This window comes from Balaenoptera ricei, chromosome 2 (genome assembly GCF_028023285.1).
Source record: "Balaenoptera ricei isolate mBalRic1 chromosome 2, mBalRic1.hap2, whole genome shotgun sequence".
Taxonomy (NCBI): Eukaryota; Metazoa; Chordata; class Mammalia; order Artiodactyla; family Balaenopteridae; genus Balaenoptera; species Balaenoptera ricei.
The window spans coordinates 4,942,793-4,959,854 of record NC_082640.1 but is presented as its reverse complement, the minus strand read 5'-3'; the positions used below and the strand labels follow the sequence as shown (position 1 = coordinate 4,959,854).

The 17,062-nt window shown below is 38.8% G+C and overlaps 1 protein-coding gene across 1 annotated transcript in view; it reads left to right on the top strand.

Moving 5' to 3' along the window:
* Positions 1-613: 613 nt before the first annotated feature.
* Positions 614-17,062, top strand: part of TMEM236 (transmembrane protein 236) — a 37,837-nt gene continuing 21,388 nt past the window's right edge. The window contains exons 1-3 of the mRNA XM_059915266.1: positions 614-870; positions 12,135-12,207; positions 15,946-16,087. Of these exons, the coding sequence (XP_059771249.1) occupies positions 614-870; positions 12,135-12,207; positions 15,946-16,087 (472 nt within the window). The remainder of the gene's footprint in view (positions 871-12,134; positions 12,208-15,945; positions 16,088-17,062) is intronic.

Below are 17,062 nucleotides of genomic sequence, written 5' to 3'. Positions count from 1 at the left end.
TGCATAGCAATTAATGTGCAAGAACAAATAAATATTTCAAGTAGCAGGAAGAAGTCTGGTTAGGAAACTGGCAAAGTGAATCCAAACTCCCTCTTCAAGCACTTTGAAGAAAAATGAGGGGTCATTCTCCTAGATGAAGTCTCAGATTTTGGGTATTTCTCTTTGCCTGAATTTGCTTAGATATAAAAATAGGGGATTGGATTATGTCTCTTCTTCCCCTTTAACTCTAAAATTATATTATTGCAATGTTTCTACTTAACAGGTGTTAAATATTACATAAATGTTTTTTTGTGCTCAAATTCACAATAAAGACTACATTAAAAGACCCCGCTTTCACCGATGCTCCAAAGCATATCCTGAAATTCATCTGACTTCTAGTAACGGATGTGCAAACACATTAAGTGATCACTTCCACAACTCCTCTGTTTCTTTAAGAGACCTCGGTTGTTAAGTTGGAAGTTCATTGAACCATATGAGGGTCAATAAAAGAATAAAAAGTCACCGGTTAGTGATTCGAGTACAAGGAACTTGATCCCAGTTCAGTGTCTGTGTGCCCATATGCTGCTCGCAGTCAGAGAGAGAGCCTTTGCCCCAGGCGCTCGCCCCTTCCAGGATGGCTTCCGGAAGACTCGTGAAGCTGTTGGTTTTTGAGCTGCTTGAGCTTGCTGCTTTCTCTGTCCCCACGCTGGTGATAATGGAACAGTTTGCTGATGCCTACCAAAGCACAAGTGGTACATCCGACAAAACGCATTATTGGCTGATTGTTTCCTGTTCCATCGCCTACGTATCTTCAGTGACTCTTTTGATTTGGGTTCCCGTGAAAGTTCTCTTGTACAGGAAACGTCATCTTTACCAAAAAATCAAAGGATGGTAAGTAAAAGAATTCTTTAGCAGGGAACCCCTGGGATGCTTTCAAAGAGATTTTCTCATGTACTCTGGGTAAGGATGTTAGTGTAGCACACAGGTACATAATGTGAGATTAAGGAGAAGTAATAATCACTTTATATAAATGTGTTCCTATTATGGTATCTTCCATATTTTTTATCGGGTCATTTTTTACTGACATGTGTTCCTAAGAGTTAGCATGAATCTCTGATACTCTGAGTAGTAATTGTTGTTGTACTAATTCCTCTGTACACTGAACCGCACAAAGTTATCACAGTTAATTTACAGAAATCATAATTGTAAGGTTCTAATATAGAATTTTTTCTTTTGTGTAAAACTGAAAGTAATGTCTATGTTAAAATGTTTACATTGCATTATTTTGTAGCTCTAAGGCATCCTTTGAGCATTAACCAACAGATTTTTAAGCAAATTGGTTCCTTTACTTAGATTTAAAAAAAATAATACTTTGCTATGTTGGTAAATTCTATTACCTTGGTGAGGGGAGGGGTAAGTACTTCAAATAATAACACAGAAATATTTTAAATAAGTCAAGGTTTAATATGGATTGAACTCAGTTTAACTAATGACTGTATTGATCCAAGTAAAGGTAATGAGAACGTATAATCTCTGATCCTCATATATTTTTCCTTTTAAATCTTCAGATATGGTTCTTGTCATCTGGGATTTCTTTGTTTTCTTTGATAAGTTAAATTTTTCTTTCATACTGATTTTTTTTTTTTTTTTTGGCTGCATTGGTCTTCGTTGCTGCGCACGGACTTTCTCTAGTTGCAGCAAGCAGGGGCTACTCTTCGTTGCGGTGCGTGGGCTTCTCATTGCGGTGGCTTCTCTTGTTGCGGAGCACAGACTCTAGGCGCATGGGCTTCAGTAGTTGTGGCACATGGGCTCAGTAGTTGTGGCTCGCAGGCTCTAGAGTGCAGGCTCAGTAGTTGTGGCGCACGGGCTCAGTTGCTCCGCGGCATGTGGGATCTTCCCGGACCAGGGCTCGAACGTGTGTCCCCTGCATTGGCAGGCAGATTCTTAACCACTGCGCCACCAGGGAAGTCCCCATACTGATCTTTTAAAGTTGAACAACATAGGACTTCCCTGGCGATTCCGTGGTTTGGACTCTGTGCTTCCACTGCAGGGGGCCTGGGTTTGATCCCTGGTCAGGTAACTAAGATTAACATTCCACAAGCCACACGGTGTGGCCAAGAAAAATAAAGTTGGACAACATAGAACACATTTGAAAAGCAAGGAGTCGGGAATTTTAACCCAAACAAAGGCAGAAATGTAAAAGTAATAGACACAGCAGTATAGCGAGAAATCCTGTTGGGAGGGTGTGGCAGGGGAGGCATGAAGCGTGGGGCGCAGGAAGGGCTCCTTAGGTGCTGACACTGGGTGTCACCCCCAATCTCACCAGGGGACTTTCAGTTCCCCGACGGCAGAGCTCCTGTGAGGTTTCCGAAAATAAATCATGTGGCTAGCATCAATGGGGTTTAGGTGTTTTCCAACACTTGATCCAAATCCTCAGCATCAACTAAGGGGTGGGTCTGAAGCTGAGCTGGGCCCTCCACCCCTCACACCCGCTAGATGTGGCTTCGACTGTTGAAGACTCCTGGCCAGGCTGGGGAATGTGTAAATGAGTACAGGAGTAAATCAGTGGCAAGCTAGTTATGCCCAAGAAGGTGCTCTTTGAGGTTTTTTTACATTGGCTCAATCCCTAGGACCTTAGGTCTGAATATCATTCAGGCAGCAAACCTTCCCATGTTGCTTACTATTATTAATATACTATTATTGTTATTGTGATTAAGCTATAATTGCTTCTTTACTGATCACTTATTATGTACTATAAAATTTATGTATGAATTTCATTTCATCCCATACCACCTTGTGAAGTATGTATTTTTTATGAGCTTATCATTATTATTCCCAAGACGAAACTGATGATTAGAGAGGTTAAGAAACTTACCCGGTCAATTGACAAGTGAGTGAAAGGACTATACTTTGGACCCAGGTCCATCTGATTCTGTAATCAGTACTTCTAACCACTACCCGAAACTGCTTCTTTGAAGGATGAGGTCCCAGTCTCTGGGGGCAATTGAAAGTAAGGAAGAGAGTAGTCTTTCATTTCTACCCCCTAGTGTTTGTGTTTGTGTTTGTTTGCTGTTTTTGTCTGTACATCTGGTCCAGCTACTCCCCTTGTGCTAAGTTGTCTTCGGCTGTCACAACAATTACATCTTCCAGTGATTTCTTTTGGGAAATCCTCTTCCAGTCTTTTGTTTCTATTTGTGGGTGTGGCCGGCCATGAGTGTTCTAAATAGTTTTAGATAGAGGACAGGTGTTATCTATGATTTCAGTGAAACTGTGAAACTGTTCCCTCATGACCTCTTTTATGAGCCATTATTTTCTCTTACTGGCTAGAAAAGAAGAAATTGTTACTGAGTACTAGTCTAGGAGCCTTACACATTCCATACTGTTAAACTTAAACTTTATGACAACCTAGTAGGTATGCACTAGTATTCTTGTTTTATAGATGAAGAAATGGAAACTTGAACATGTGATTAACTTTGTCTAGTGATAAAGCTTATAACTGGTGGAGCTGGGATTGGTGAGCCCAGACTGATCTTATTGTGTGCTGTTTCTTCTAACTTATGCAACTTCTCCTGTATTTTTTCTGACTTTGAATGCTAAGTGTGTTTCAAGAAAAATGCAATTCTTCTAGTGTCATTAGGATACATTTCCCCTAAAGATGTATATTTGGATGTTATATATGAGTCCCAAAAACGTGTATAGGATATTTTAATATATGTGGTAACATAGCATGCGTGTGTCATATAACCTGATTCCTAGATGAAGATGATGCAAAAATTATTGCTACTATAGAAAGTAGGGATTGAAAGTATGAATTATTTTTGAAGAATACTTAGATAAATAGTTGTTTATGTGAGATTTCATAGATTCTTAGCATTCACAGATACACTGTTGATGGGCCTATTTGAGAACCTCTCTGTATGTCCACGTTGGCATCATGGGCCCTGTGAGGCTGGTATTCAGGAGAGAGTGAGTCAGCCAGCTAGTGAAGCCCTGACAATATGGCTGAGAGTTGCAGACCTGAGTTCAAATCCCAGCATTGACCCTGATTGGGAGACCGTGTGTGAGTTCTTTAAATTCTTTAAATTTTAGTTTTCTCATGAGCAGAACAGCGACGACCTAGTTTCTTTATTGGATTGTTTTAAGAAACTGAATAAGATTATGCATGTAAAGTTCCGAGCACAGTGCCTGGCACATAGTAAGGACCCAGTGAATATTAGTGTTGTGACCTCAGACTGAATCATGTTTCCATTGAAAACGTGGTCTGGGATAATCCTCAGAATGACTCTGAGAAGTGGTAGAAGTGATGATAAAAGTGATAAAACTGAAGAAAATTCTATGTTATAAGTGATACTCTGCATATCTGGAGAATCTTGTAGGTCTCTTTTATCCTTTGAGAGTAATGAGGGTCAATAAAGTGGTATCATGAATATCTTATAAAGTATTTAGCATATATACATAACATGCTTTTATTTATTTTTTACTTTTTTTAAATTGAAGTATAGTTGATTTATCATGTGTGTTAATTTCTGCCACATGGCAAAGTGATTCAGTTGTACATATATATACATTTTTTAATATTCTTTTCCATGATGGTTTATCTCAGGATACTGAATATAGTTCCCCGTGCTGTACAGTAGGACCTCATTGTTGATCCATTCTGTAGGTAATAGTTTGCATCTGCTCACCCCAAACTCCCACTCCATCCCTTACCCTCCCCCGTCTCCCCCTCGGCAGCCACAAGTCTGTTCTCTACAGTGTGTGTTTTATTTTTCATTTTCTCGCTTGACCTGCATGCCTGTGTTGTAAAGTTGAGGGAATGGATATAATTGCCATTTTATAAGGCAGGAAACAATGTCAGAGAGCTTAAGACACACACTAAACCAGAAGTAGTCTGAACTTTTATCCGGTGTTCTTTCCTTTATTCTTGTTAAACACTTCCTCATTCTTTTGGAATGATTGTTCCTTTTTAGGGTTGCCTGTCATAATTTATAATAGCCTAGGGAGCTGGTTTGAGGAACGAAGAAAAGCTATTTATATCCACACCAAATTTTATATCGCAGTAAATAAGAGGAATCTTTGCCTGGGATATCAGTGAATAGGTGAAAACATTGACAAACTAGCCAGAAACTGAAGCAGATTTCCTCAGAGAGGGTACCTTGGGGCAAAATAATCCTGGAGGACTTTTGGGGATTCCCAGACTGCTGTGAAAGTCAGGGCTATCCCGGACAGTGCTAAGTTAGAAAGACTCCAACATTTTGGAACATTTTACCTTGTTTACATCCTTAACATATGCCCCCAGATTTGCTGTTGATTTGTTTCAGTTGGCAGTGGTAGTAGCGGCAGTAATAGTTATAGCTGTCACCATAGTAAAATAAGAGCAAATACTGACTGAACAATTACTATGTACCAAGTAGCGTTGTAAACACATTGCCTGTATTATTTTAGTTAATTCTCTAAGCTTTTTGAAGAAGAACACTTACAGTGCGCATTTAACAAGTGAGGAAATTGGGGCACAGAGGTTAAAAGACGACCCAGCCAGTGAGTAGGAAGCCAAGACCAACCCCAGGGTGTCTGGGGTCTGAGCCCCTGAATGGTCCACAGGGACACACAGGAGTGACAGGCTAACCCGAGGAGGGAGGGCTTGCTCTTCTCAGCACCTCTGAGGAGGTCATCGGCGAGTTACCACGAACTAAACCCTGGTGCTTAACAGTTACCTCTTCCCAGAGCATCCCCTTTCTTTCAGTCTGTCTGTCATCTTCTGAAACACTCAGGACTGATCATTTTCTCCTCCTTGATTACAGGCTTCCTCTGCTTGTCCCACCATCTCCAGTACAGCGGCGTGAGTGGATTCACTTTTGCTTTTCTCGGCTGCATATGCAATGTCGCCAGATTCCATGAGTTCTTTCTCTTTCATTCAGGACCTTGCCCTCCGTGGCTGTTTTCCTCTCCCCAGTCAGGCGCTGATTTCCAGGGCCACCTGGAGGTGTACACTTGAGGTTCTGGCATAGTTCCCCAACTTTTCACCTATTCAGGTCCAGCGTCAGATCCCTTGTTCTGGTCGCTTGTGTTCAAAAGGAGGCATGAAGAGCATTTTATTAACCTGCTGGTGCTCTGGCAGCCTTCACCAGCTGCTGTCCTTGCCTTTGGCCTCTCTGTCCCCCTCATTCCCTCCCAGTCCTTGTTGACAGAGTCATAATCTTCTTGAAAAATGGTGTCTGCATGTCAGTTCCACCTTTAAAACTCTACGCTTCCCCTTGCTTGTAGAATTCAGTGTTGGCATCATTCTGAAGCTGGAAGGCACCTTAGCGTTCATCTAGGGCACTATTTCTCACAAGACAGTCTGCCTCTGATTTTAAAGGGAATTTACGACTTTTTGTGTCTCTAAATATGAGAAGAGCCTTCCTTATTTCCTTGTATTGAAATAAACTCTGCCATCATGTAGCTTCCTTCCAATCTTCCTTGTACATGTCGCATCCTCTGCTCCCCTTTATATGCCAGTGAATTTGGCCATGGCCGGGAGCTCTACCCATTGCCCCCTGATTTCCCCTTTTTATTGCTTTCCTTTTTTTTTTTTTATAAGATGCATCAAGCATTTTATTTATTTTTTTTGAATATTTTTTTGAGTTTTTTAAAATTGGGGTATAGTTGTTTTACAATGTTGTGTTAGTTTCTACTGTACAGCAAAGTGGAGTTCCCTGTGCTATACAGCAGGTTCTTATTAGTTATATATTTTATACATATTCGTGTATATACGTCAATCCAATTCTCCCAGTTCATCCCACCCCCTCACCCCCTACCCCCCACCCCCCAAGATGTGTCAAGCATTTTAATTCGGACGTTGCATACTTCAACTTGCATAGAAAAATTTGGCCTCATCAATCAATCAATCAATTTTCAGTGATTCAACACTTACCAATTTCAGAGTACTGTCCTTGTTATGAAATTACACTAGCATGGCTACAAGCAATTAATTAGCCCCATATAATGGTCACTCTCAGTAGCATGAGCACATTTCTTTCTTTTTTTAAAAAAATTTTATGGGAGTCTAGTTGATGTACAGTGTTGTGTTAGTTTCAGGCGTACAGCAAAGTGCATCAGCTCTACGTATACATATGTCCCTCTTTATTGCTTTTCGAGCACTATCGTCGGCTCTCAGAAACTGTCACTTGTACAATGACGACTCCCCACGTTGTGTCTCTAGGGGTGACCTCTTCTCTGAGCTCACTGTGTCGACACTGAAGCTTTTCAAATATTTGAAGATGGCCTCATCGCTGCCATCTCAGCCACATCCCATCCAGTCTGCTACATCTTCTCTTCTCCAGTGGCCAGGCTCCATCAGTATTTCTTGTCTTATGATTTCTGGACCCTCTACTCTTTGGGATGCCTCCTTGGGATGCTGCCTGGCTTGTTAATGTCTGAGTGGGGTCTCACTGATACCACACACCTTCAATTTATTACAAAGCACCGTAACGCGAAACGTGGCAAAACAAGGTCTGCCTGTATATTGGTTTTAGCCAACAGTTCTAAGTTTTAAGGCTTGACGATAAACCTCTGTGTCTGGACACTCTGTCCTCTGGGCTCATCACGGTGGTGGCTCCACCCTCCTGGCCTTGGGCAGCAGCCCTGCGCTCTGGATCTGAGGAGGGAACCCCTGGGCCTGTGGTGACAGCGGCAGCTTCCCTGGCCTCTGAAGCATCATCAGAGTCATTCTTCCCTTTTCTTGAAGGATAGTATGTATTTGCAGCCATATAGCTCTGTTTTAGCCTGTTTCCTGCCGATCATACCCAGAAGTCTCACAGCCTTTCTTCATTTTGTCCCATCTCTGTCCCCCTTCAGTGCAAGCTGTCAGGGTTTCTGCTGAGATGGTTCGTTGGATTCACAAGCCACACCCTTACTGTTCTCTCCAGAACATGCTTTCTCATTTTTTGCATCTTTTGCAATATGGATAGGGTGAGAATTTTCTGAATCTTCAAGATGGGGCTTCTTTTTGTTTAACAATTCCTTCTTCAATTTATCTCTCTCCTCTTGCGTTTTACTCTAGTCAACAAGGAGAAACCAGGCAGTGCCTTCAACACTTTGCTTAGAAATCCGCTTAGCTAAGTGTCTGAGCTCATTGCTTACAAGTTCGCCTTTCTACTCAACAGAACACATTTCAGCCAAGTTCTCTGTCACTGTATAAAAAGGATCACCGCTCCTCCAGTTTCCAGTAACACAGCCTTCATTTCTGTCAGAGACCTCACCAAAAGGACTTTTAATATTCATATTTTTAGCAACATTCTGTTCATAATAATATATGTATTCTCTAGAATGGTAGAGGCTTTCTGCACAGCTCTCCTCTTTCTGAGCTCTCCCCAGAATCTTCTTTAACTTCCATATTTCCACTAACATTCTCTTCTGGGTAATCTAGCCTTTCTCTATCCTGCATCTTCAGACTCTTCCAGACTATCTATTACCCAATTCCAAAGCCACTTCCACATTTTGGGTATTTGTTACAGCAGTATCTCACTTCCCTATAGCAAAATCTGTGTTAGTTTCCTAAGACTGCCATAACGAAGTACTTCTAACTGGGTGGTTTAAACAACAGAAATTTATTGTGTCACAGTTCTGGAAGCTAGAAGTTCGAGATTAAAGTGTTGGAAGGCTTGGTTCCTTCTGAGGGCTATGAGGGAGAATCCAGTCCAAGCCTCTCTTCCAGCTTCTTTTTTTTTTTTTAACTTTTTTTTAAAAAATTTATTTTTGGCTGTGTTGGGTCTTCGCTGCCGTGTGTGAACTTTCTCTAGTTGCGGCAAGAGGGGGCTACTCTTCATTGCAGTGCGCGGGCTTCTCACTGCGGTGGCTTGTCTTGTTGCAGAGCATGGGCTCTAGGCATGTGGGCTTCAGTAGTTGCAGCACGCAGGCTCAGTAGTTGTGGCTTGTGGGCTCTCAAGCACAGGATCAGTAGTTGTGACGCACAGGCTTAGTTGCTCCACAGCATGTGGGATCTTCCTGAACCAGGGATCGAATATGTGTCTCCTGCATTGGCAGGCAGATTCTTATCCACTGTGCCACCAGGGAAGTCTCTCTTCTAGCTTCTGATGGTGTGCTGGCAATCTTCGGCATTCCTTGGCTTATAGATGCATCACCCTGATTTCTGTCTTCATCTTCACATGGTGTCTTCCTGTGTTTCTTCATGTAATCTTCCTTCTGTACATATCTGTCTCCAAATTTCCTTTTATATACGGCCACTGGTCTTATTGGATGGGGCCCTGACCTAATCACCTCATTTTAACTTATTACCTCTGTAAAGACCCTATTTCCAAATAAGGTTATATTCTGAGGTCCTGGGGGTTGGAACTTCAGCATGTCTTTTAGGGAGGACACAATGCAACCCATACCACTCATTAATAAATTAGAAGCATATGTTAGCAGTAAGTCAAGATTTTCAAATACAGGTTATCATTATTTCTGCTTAGATAAAACACAGATTTGGATTAGTATTCACTTATTAACTATTCTGTTCATTCATTTAGCATTTATTGAATTCCTGCTCTGTGCCAGACATTCTCCAGGGTTATGGGGTTCTTGAACTTGGATGAGAAACAAGTTACATCTCTATTTTAGATAACCTCTGATTGAAAGATGGCATCTCTTTCCATTATGAATGTTGGTAACAAACCACAGTAGTATTAGCAGGACCTGTAATTTTATTACATAGATTTTTCTTCATATCACATTACAATTGTTGCAGATACTTCAGATTACGGTTTATGATCTTCACTACCTTGAAATTATGAGAGACTACAGTTTCCACTAGATCTTGAATGCTCCAAAGAAAATAAGAAGACACTGTATTCTTAGATAAGTGTATATATTACTAAATCAAAATTTTAAAAGAATGTGGATAACTGTATTTCAATATAATTGCTTTGTTTTGTGAGTCTATGTATTTTGTGCATTTAAAAATTCTATTCTGAGAAGGGTCCATAGGATTTAGCAGATTCCCAGAAAGTTTATTGTACAAAAAAGATTTAGAAACATTGTTCTAAATGCTGGAGCTAAAGTAATGAACAATTCAGATAAGGTACGTAGTCCCGTGGAACTTACCTTGGGGATAAGCACACAGGAGCCAGACATGGAAGATCTATGATCTAGATTTAGGTCTACGATCTAGAGATGCCCTGGCAAAAAAGGAAGAGCCAGTGTAAGCCTCGAAGGTGGGGCAAGCTTGGTGTGATCACAGAATAACCAGAGTGCTAGTATGGCAGGATTAAGTGGATGGTGGGGAAGAGGCAGGTCATTCTAAGTGAAGAGAGTAGGAGAAATAAGAGAAACCACATCACGTAGAACACTTAGGCAACAGTGATAGGTTTCAATTTTATTCTAATTACATTAGTCATACATTGAAAATATTTTAAAAATCTCTAAAATATACAAATAAGTGTATTTTGTGGTAAAATACACCTAGCATAAAATTTACCATCTTAACCATTTTTAAGTGCACAGCTCATTGGCATTAAGTACATGCACATTGGTGTGCTACCATCGCCACCATCCATCCACAGAACCCTCTTCATCTGGCAAAACTGAACCTCTGTAGCCATTAAACAGTAACTCCCCATTCCCCACTCCTCCCAGCTTTGGTGATTTTTGAGCATGGCAGTAACAAGAGGTGTTTTACATTTGAAAAATCAGATGTTTGCTCTATGGAGAACATAGTGCTAGACAAGAAGAGGGACACTAACAGGAAACTGGTAATGAAACACTGCAGATGAGATATGATAGTGAGCGAACCACGGTGTTAGCAGAGGTTGGTTCAAAATGCATTTTGGCATTAAATCATCAGGCAGCATTTGATGATGATTGGAATGGGTATGGGTTCTTTTTTAGGCGTGTTAAGTCTGAGTTGCCTATTAGACATCTGAGTGGAGGTGCCAAATAGATAGTTGGGTGTCCAAGTCCAGAGCTCAGGATAGAGGCCAGTGTATATATACTATAATCTGTTTGTGAGTCATGGGCAAGTGGGTGGTGTTTAAAGCGATGGGATTGGCTGAGATCATCAAGGGAGATAATATAGATAAATAAGGGGTGCAGGAATAATCCCTGGGGCACTCTTATTTTTTAGAGATCAAGCTGAGAAGAGGACTCTGTGAATGCCCCAGCTAGCCTCAGAGAGCTGAGTGCTGCAGGAATCTGGATCTGGGCTCAGAGAAGGAGGCAAAGCTACCAATTTAAAATTCCATCTTACCTCTGGTTTTAGCAGGTTGTACTGAGTCTGGCTATGAGAGATGGGCTATCCAACGCCCTATCTTATGTCTATACCTAGAACATCTAGAATGGGACTGGGGTAGAGTGAAATGGTGGGACCAAGAAGAATTCTTAGTCATTTGTAAGACTCCAACAATACTTTTTGAACTTAAACACATACTATCCTATATATGTAATTCGTATAATATGTATTTAACTAAGGAAAGAGGGGGTAAATATTTCACTATAGAAAACCTCTGAGTATGTTTTATCTTCCCATAAATTAGTGATGTTAAATATATATTTTAATTCTCTCTGTCATGATAGACTATTATATATTATATCTCAATAACTATTTGATTGCTTGATCATACAAGGCTTAAAAAGTGGTCCAAAAACAAATTTAAAAACTATGTGATTTTTATGTCTATATGATTTTTTTGGGGGGGTGGTTCAAGTAAAAAAATCCAGGTGTTTTCACTCTAAGTCATCTTTAACTATCTAACAATATATTGTTTCTAAATATATTTTTTGAAAAATCAGTTTTACAACATGGGGTATAGTATCACTTGAGAAGGTCATGCTGTGCTTTTTTTCAGTTGGTCACCAGACCCTGAACTCTTGGACAGGATTCTGATGAATGAATTTTGAAAATATTGAATGTCATTTGTCTTGTACTGTGATGCTTTTAGCAGTCGATGGTTTGCTAATTATTTGGAAACCTCTCACCCCTTTGTTCTAGAAAAGCATTCTGGCTTTTGTGTGTGTTCCCCTTTGCCATACTCAAACATTTGGGAAATGGAAATAGGGAAGTAGTAGCTTCTTAGAAAAACTATAGATGAATGGAACAGGAACTGCAAAATTGGCAAAATGTAACAGGAACTGTTGATCTTGTACATTATTGCTTTTGCTTATTTTTTCTCCTTTGCTAGGAGACCTGTTATGATGATGTGTGTAGTCCTCACCACGCTTCCCAGCTTCAGCTTTTCTATAGCAGTGACCAAGGTATGGAATTTTGATTTCTTGTCCTGCAAGATTTTGAGTTTTTAAAAATGTCCTCGGTTATTAAAATTTCATAGAGTGGTGTGCCCAAGCAAATTTCCCGAAGTTTATTATCTCCAGTCTTATTCTAAGTTGCAATATATATATTTAAGGTACTAAGATCATTGTTACCTCTGTGATTGTGGAGGAAAGTATAGCAGCCAATTAAAAAAATTGCTTCTGTGTTTGTATGTGTGAGAAAGGAATGTTATTTGAAAATAATAAAAAAGCAAGGAATTTGAGAGTAGATCCACATGTGTTTCCTCTAACCTGATGTTTTTCATGAGTGTCCTCGGCTCTAAATGGACTATCCAATCAATATCCAAGGGAACAACCACTCACATGCTAAAGCTTTGATAAGATTCCATTGACAAATAATTTGTACACGATGTTTATTTGAAAATAAATTTGAGTTTATGTTTCAATAAATGCAGCTACAAAGGGAGTCTGATGAATGGACATCTGCAGGGCAGGAATACTATAGGCAGAACTTTCGGCCTGTGAGAACGCTATTACCCAGAGAGTTCAAAGCAGAATGCCCTGCTAATCTTATTAATTTTCAAGGTGCTGTGAAAGATGTAATTTTATTTATTTATTTATTTATTTATAAGATTTTCATTTACATGTTGAGTAGGTAGTCATTAAGTGCTTATTACATTGCCAGGTACTGTGTTAGAAACTGAGGATAGAGCACTTAGAAAATTTGACAGTCTCTGGCCTTCAATAATTTTTTATTGACAGTAGAGAGAAAAATAAACAGGCAGTTAGAATAGGTATGATCAGTTCTGTGAGAGAGGTGAGTACCAGGTAGTGGATGACATCATTAGAAATTACATGACTGTTGGGAGATGTCCTACATATAGCATTAGGACAATGTATGAACACACAGAATAACCTCAGAAAGCCATACAGATGAACTTTGCATCAAATTGCAACACACAAATATTTTAATCTAGATTTATCATTTTCTCCTTCCTCCCCAAAGACCTTGTAAAGCACTCGGGAGGTTCCCAAGAGCTTTGAAAATTCGGTGTACAACACTTTCAAGGAACACCACTATCACAGATGATGCTCTATCTACAGTTTGATTGCCCTTTTTGGGATTCTTTCCCATTATGTCTCACCCACTGTTGCATATTTTTCTTTCCTTTTTTCTTATTTTTCACTGAAGTGCAACACACGAACAGAGAAGTTCACACAGCATAAATACACAATGTCAGTGGAATACCACAAAGCAAACCCCCATGGAAACACTACTCAGGTCAAAAAATAAAACTTTGTCAACTCCCTAAAAGCCACTTCCAGTGACTACCTTTCCTTCCAACCCAAAGGTAACTTCTATCTTAACTCCTAATACCACAGGTACCACAGGTTAGTTTATCTGTTTTTGAAAGTTTTATAAAGGGAAATCAAATTATCTATTATCTATCTATCTATCTATCTATCTGTCTATCTATCTATCTATCTAATTTGTATCTGGCTCCTTTGATTCAAAAGTATGATTCATTCATGTTTTTCTGGTTAGCTGTAGTTCATTCATTTTCATTCCTATACAGTATTTCATTTTATGAATATATCACACTTTATTCATCAGTTCTACTCCTTTTTGTTAAATGGGCAAAATAGTTTAATAGACTTTTCACAAAGAAGATCTACAAATAGCAAACAAGCACATAAAAATATGCTGAACATTATTGGTCATCAGAAAAATGTAAGGTAAAACACAATGTGATACTACTACATACCCACAAGAGTGGTTAAAATTTTTTTGTTGTTTTTGTTTTTTTTAAATTAATTTTTATTGGAGTATAGTTTCTTTACAATGTTGTGTTAGTTTCTACTGTCCAGCAAAGTGAATCAGCTATACATATACATCATCAGTTCTGCTCTTAATGGCCATTTCAGTTTCCAGTTTTTGCTGCTGTGAATATCCTTGAACATGTCTCTTGGTGCCCATGCGCAAGCATTTCAGTTGGTTAAATGTGTAGGAGTAGAACTGATGGGTCACAAGATGTTCAAGTACTCAATTGTAACTGACAATGTCAGTTCTTCAAAGAGAGTGTACTAATTTAGACTTCCACTAGCAGAGAATGAGCAGTCTTGGTGTTCCTCATCCTCAGCAGCAGTTGCATTTTAAGTCTTTTTTATTTTAACCGTTCTGGTGAGTATATTCTTGAATTTCATTGTAGTTTTCAATTGCATTTCCCCAATAATTAATGAGATTGAGCATATTCTTCATCTTGCCCATTTTTTCCTAATGTCTTGCTTATCTTTAAAAATTGATTTGGAAGAATTATTTGTATATTCAGATTTCAAGCCCTTTTTTGATTATATGTATTGCAAATACCTTCTCACTCTGTGACTTCGTAGTCTTCATGGTATCTTTTGATGGAGAGAAGCTCTTAACTTTAAAAGAGTCCAATGCATCAATTTCTTTTCTTTATGGATAGTTCTTTCGGTTACTTGTTTGAGACCATTTTGTCATATTGTGAATCTGAACCTTGAGGTCCTGAAGATACTCTCCTATATTATATTTTGGAGGCTATATTATTTTGCCATTCTCTTTTAGATTCACAATCCACCTGGAACTAATTTTTGTATATGTTGTGCAGTAGGGAATCAAGCATTTTTTCCCAAATAATATCTAATGAACCGAGTACCATTTATTAAAAAGTCTGCCCTTGCCACATTTATCTGCAGTGCTGCCTTTGTTATAAATCAGATGTGTGTATACATGGTCTATTCTGAGCTTTCTGTTCTGTACTGCCTACTTTTCTATTCCTGTGCCAACACCACACTGTCTTAATTCTTGTAGCTTTATAATAGCTCTTTATATCCAGAAAAGTAATCATTCCTATCTTCTTTTTCTTCTAGAATGGCTTGCACTTGGTATTCTCATATTCATCTTAGAATCAGCTTGTCATTTTCCACAGAAAAGTTGGAATTTTGATTGAGGTTGTATCAAATTGTATCATTTTAAAAAATCTTATTTTCTAACTCTTTGTTTTTGGTATGTAGGAATAATTTATCCATTTTGGGGAGATTGTCCCCATTTATAATCATATAGTCTATGAATAATGACAGTTTGATTTTCTTTTCAATACTTACATTTTATTTCTTTCTCTTGCCTTATTACACTGGCTAGGACCTCTAGTACAGTGTTGAATAGAAGTGGTCATGGTGTAACCTTTGTCTTATTGTTGATCTCAGAGGGAAAACTCTTAACGTATCACCATTAACATGACGTTTGCCATAGCCTTTTTTGTAGATACCTTAAACAGATGAAGGAAGTGCTCCAAAGCCGAGCTGGGTTTACCCAGCTCTCTCTTCTTGGAAGACCCAACACTCTAATGTTTGTCCCCCTAGATCTTTGAGCTAGGACTCTCAGAGGCTCTGCTTAGCAGTTGGATTGGGAGAGATTCCCCATTCCACTATTCCAGGAGCCTACTGTTAACTTTTTATGCACATTTACCAAGCTCTGTCTTTAACTGAAAGCTCTTCCATTGATATGAATCCGTATTACATCTTTAGAAATGGTTCACAACCTTGTGGGGTTGAACACCTAAAAAGCTGAAAGCCAAGCTTCTAGTCTTTTAGTAAATGTATGTATAATTAATTTAGCACTGCTTTCAAACTCCTCAAAGAATTGTGAACAAAGAAAGTACAAAAATTTAATGCTTCTAAATGGTCTTCTGAAAACAGGTTCAAAAGAATATTAATGGTTCCACTGATATCTTACCGAATACTTTACCTGACCTGCCAGTCTCTTTGGTTCTGACCTGCTTGATCGTGGTTGATATTATTGAGAAACTCAGGACATATCCTCTTAGAGGGAGGCAAAAGAGTAAGTATTCTTTTAAATACAAATATTTTTTAAAGTTTCACATATAGTTCACCTTTCTCCCACTCTTGTCTGTTGACATGCTTAATGATATTTTTTAAGAGCTAACATTACAGATAGAAGATTACAAATGAAGATATCCAAATATAATTATAGCTACTTTGATAGCTATACAGTTATTCTTATTTCTTTTTTGATTTTGATAGTACTGACAAATGAATAAAGTTACTAAATATTTAATACTAAATCTTTAATGTTTACTCTAACATGAAAATTACCTAAGTAAATTATTATAGATTTGTATTTTTAGGAACTCTCTCAAAACCTTAAGTTGAGATGAATAAATAGAGAGTTTAGTCTGGATACCTTTGATACAGGGGTTAATATGACTGCTGCAGATATGTCCTAGAGATTTCTATGTTTTTAATCATGGATTGTCAAAAAACTAAAGATCACACTCAAAACCAAGATATGCCACATTCTTCCAAAGGGAGCAGTTGAAACTAAATATTGGTTGGCCTTTAAAAAAACTATTTTGTTAATTGAATATTTTGTTTGGTCAGTCAAAAATTCCCTCAACATTCATTTAATTTTATGTGATGGTATCTGTGTTTGATTTACAGTATTTGCATGGTATGGTTATTGTATGGCAAAGATTTTGTCTTTGAAATGTGTAGGTTTTGTTAATCATTCCCTGACAGAGTGGATGGGATAAATTGAGTGAGTCATAGGAGAACGCTTTGGGGTAATAGGGCGACTACTACAACCAGGAAGGAAAACGCTAGACTCATTTCTTATGAGCCATCACCCCTCCAGTCACTCTTGCTCCTCAGATTGAAAAGCAAAACTGAGTTGGAGGCCACCAGGAAACCTGAGACTCTGAGCTTCATATTTTGCACTTTGCCCTTGGGTGGCGGATGATAGACTGTTAAATTTAACATAACACAGGTGACAAGGTAGAGAAGATGGCAGCCAATG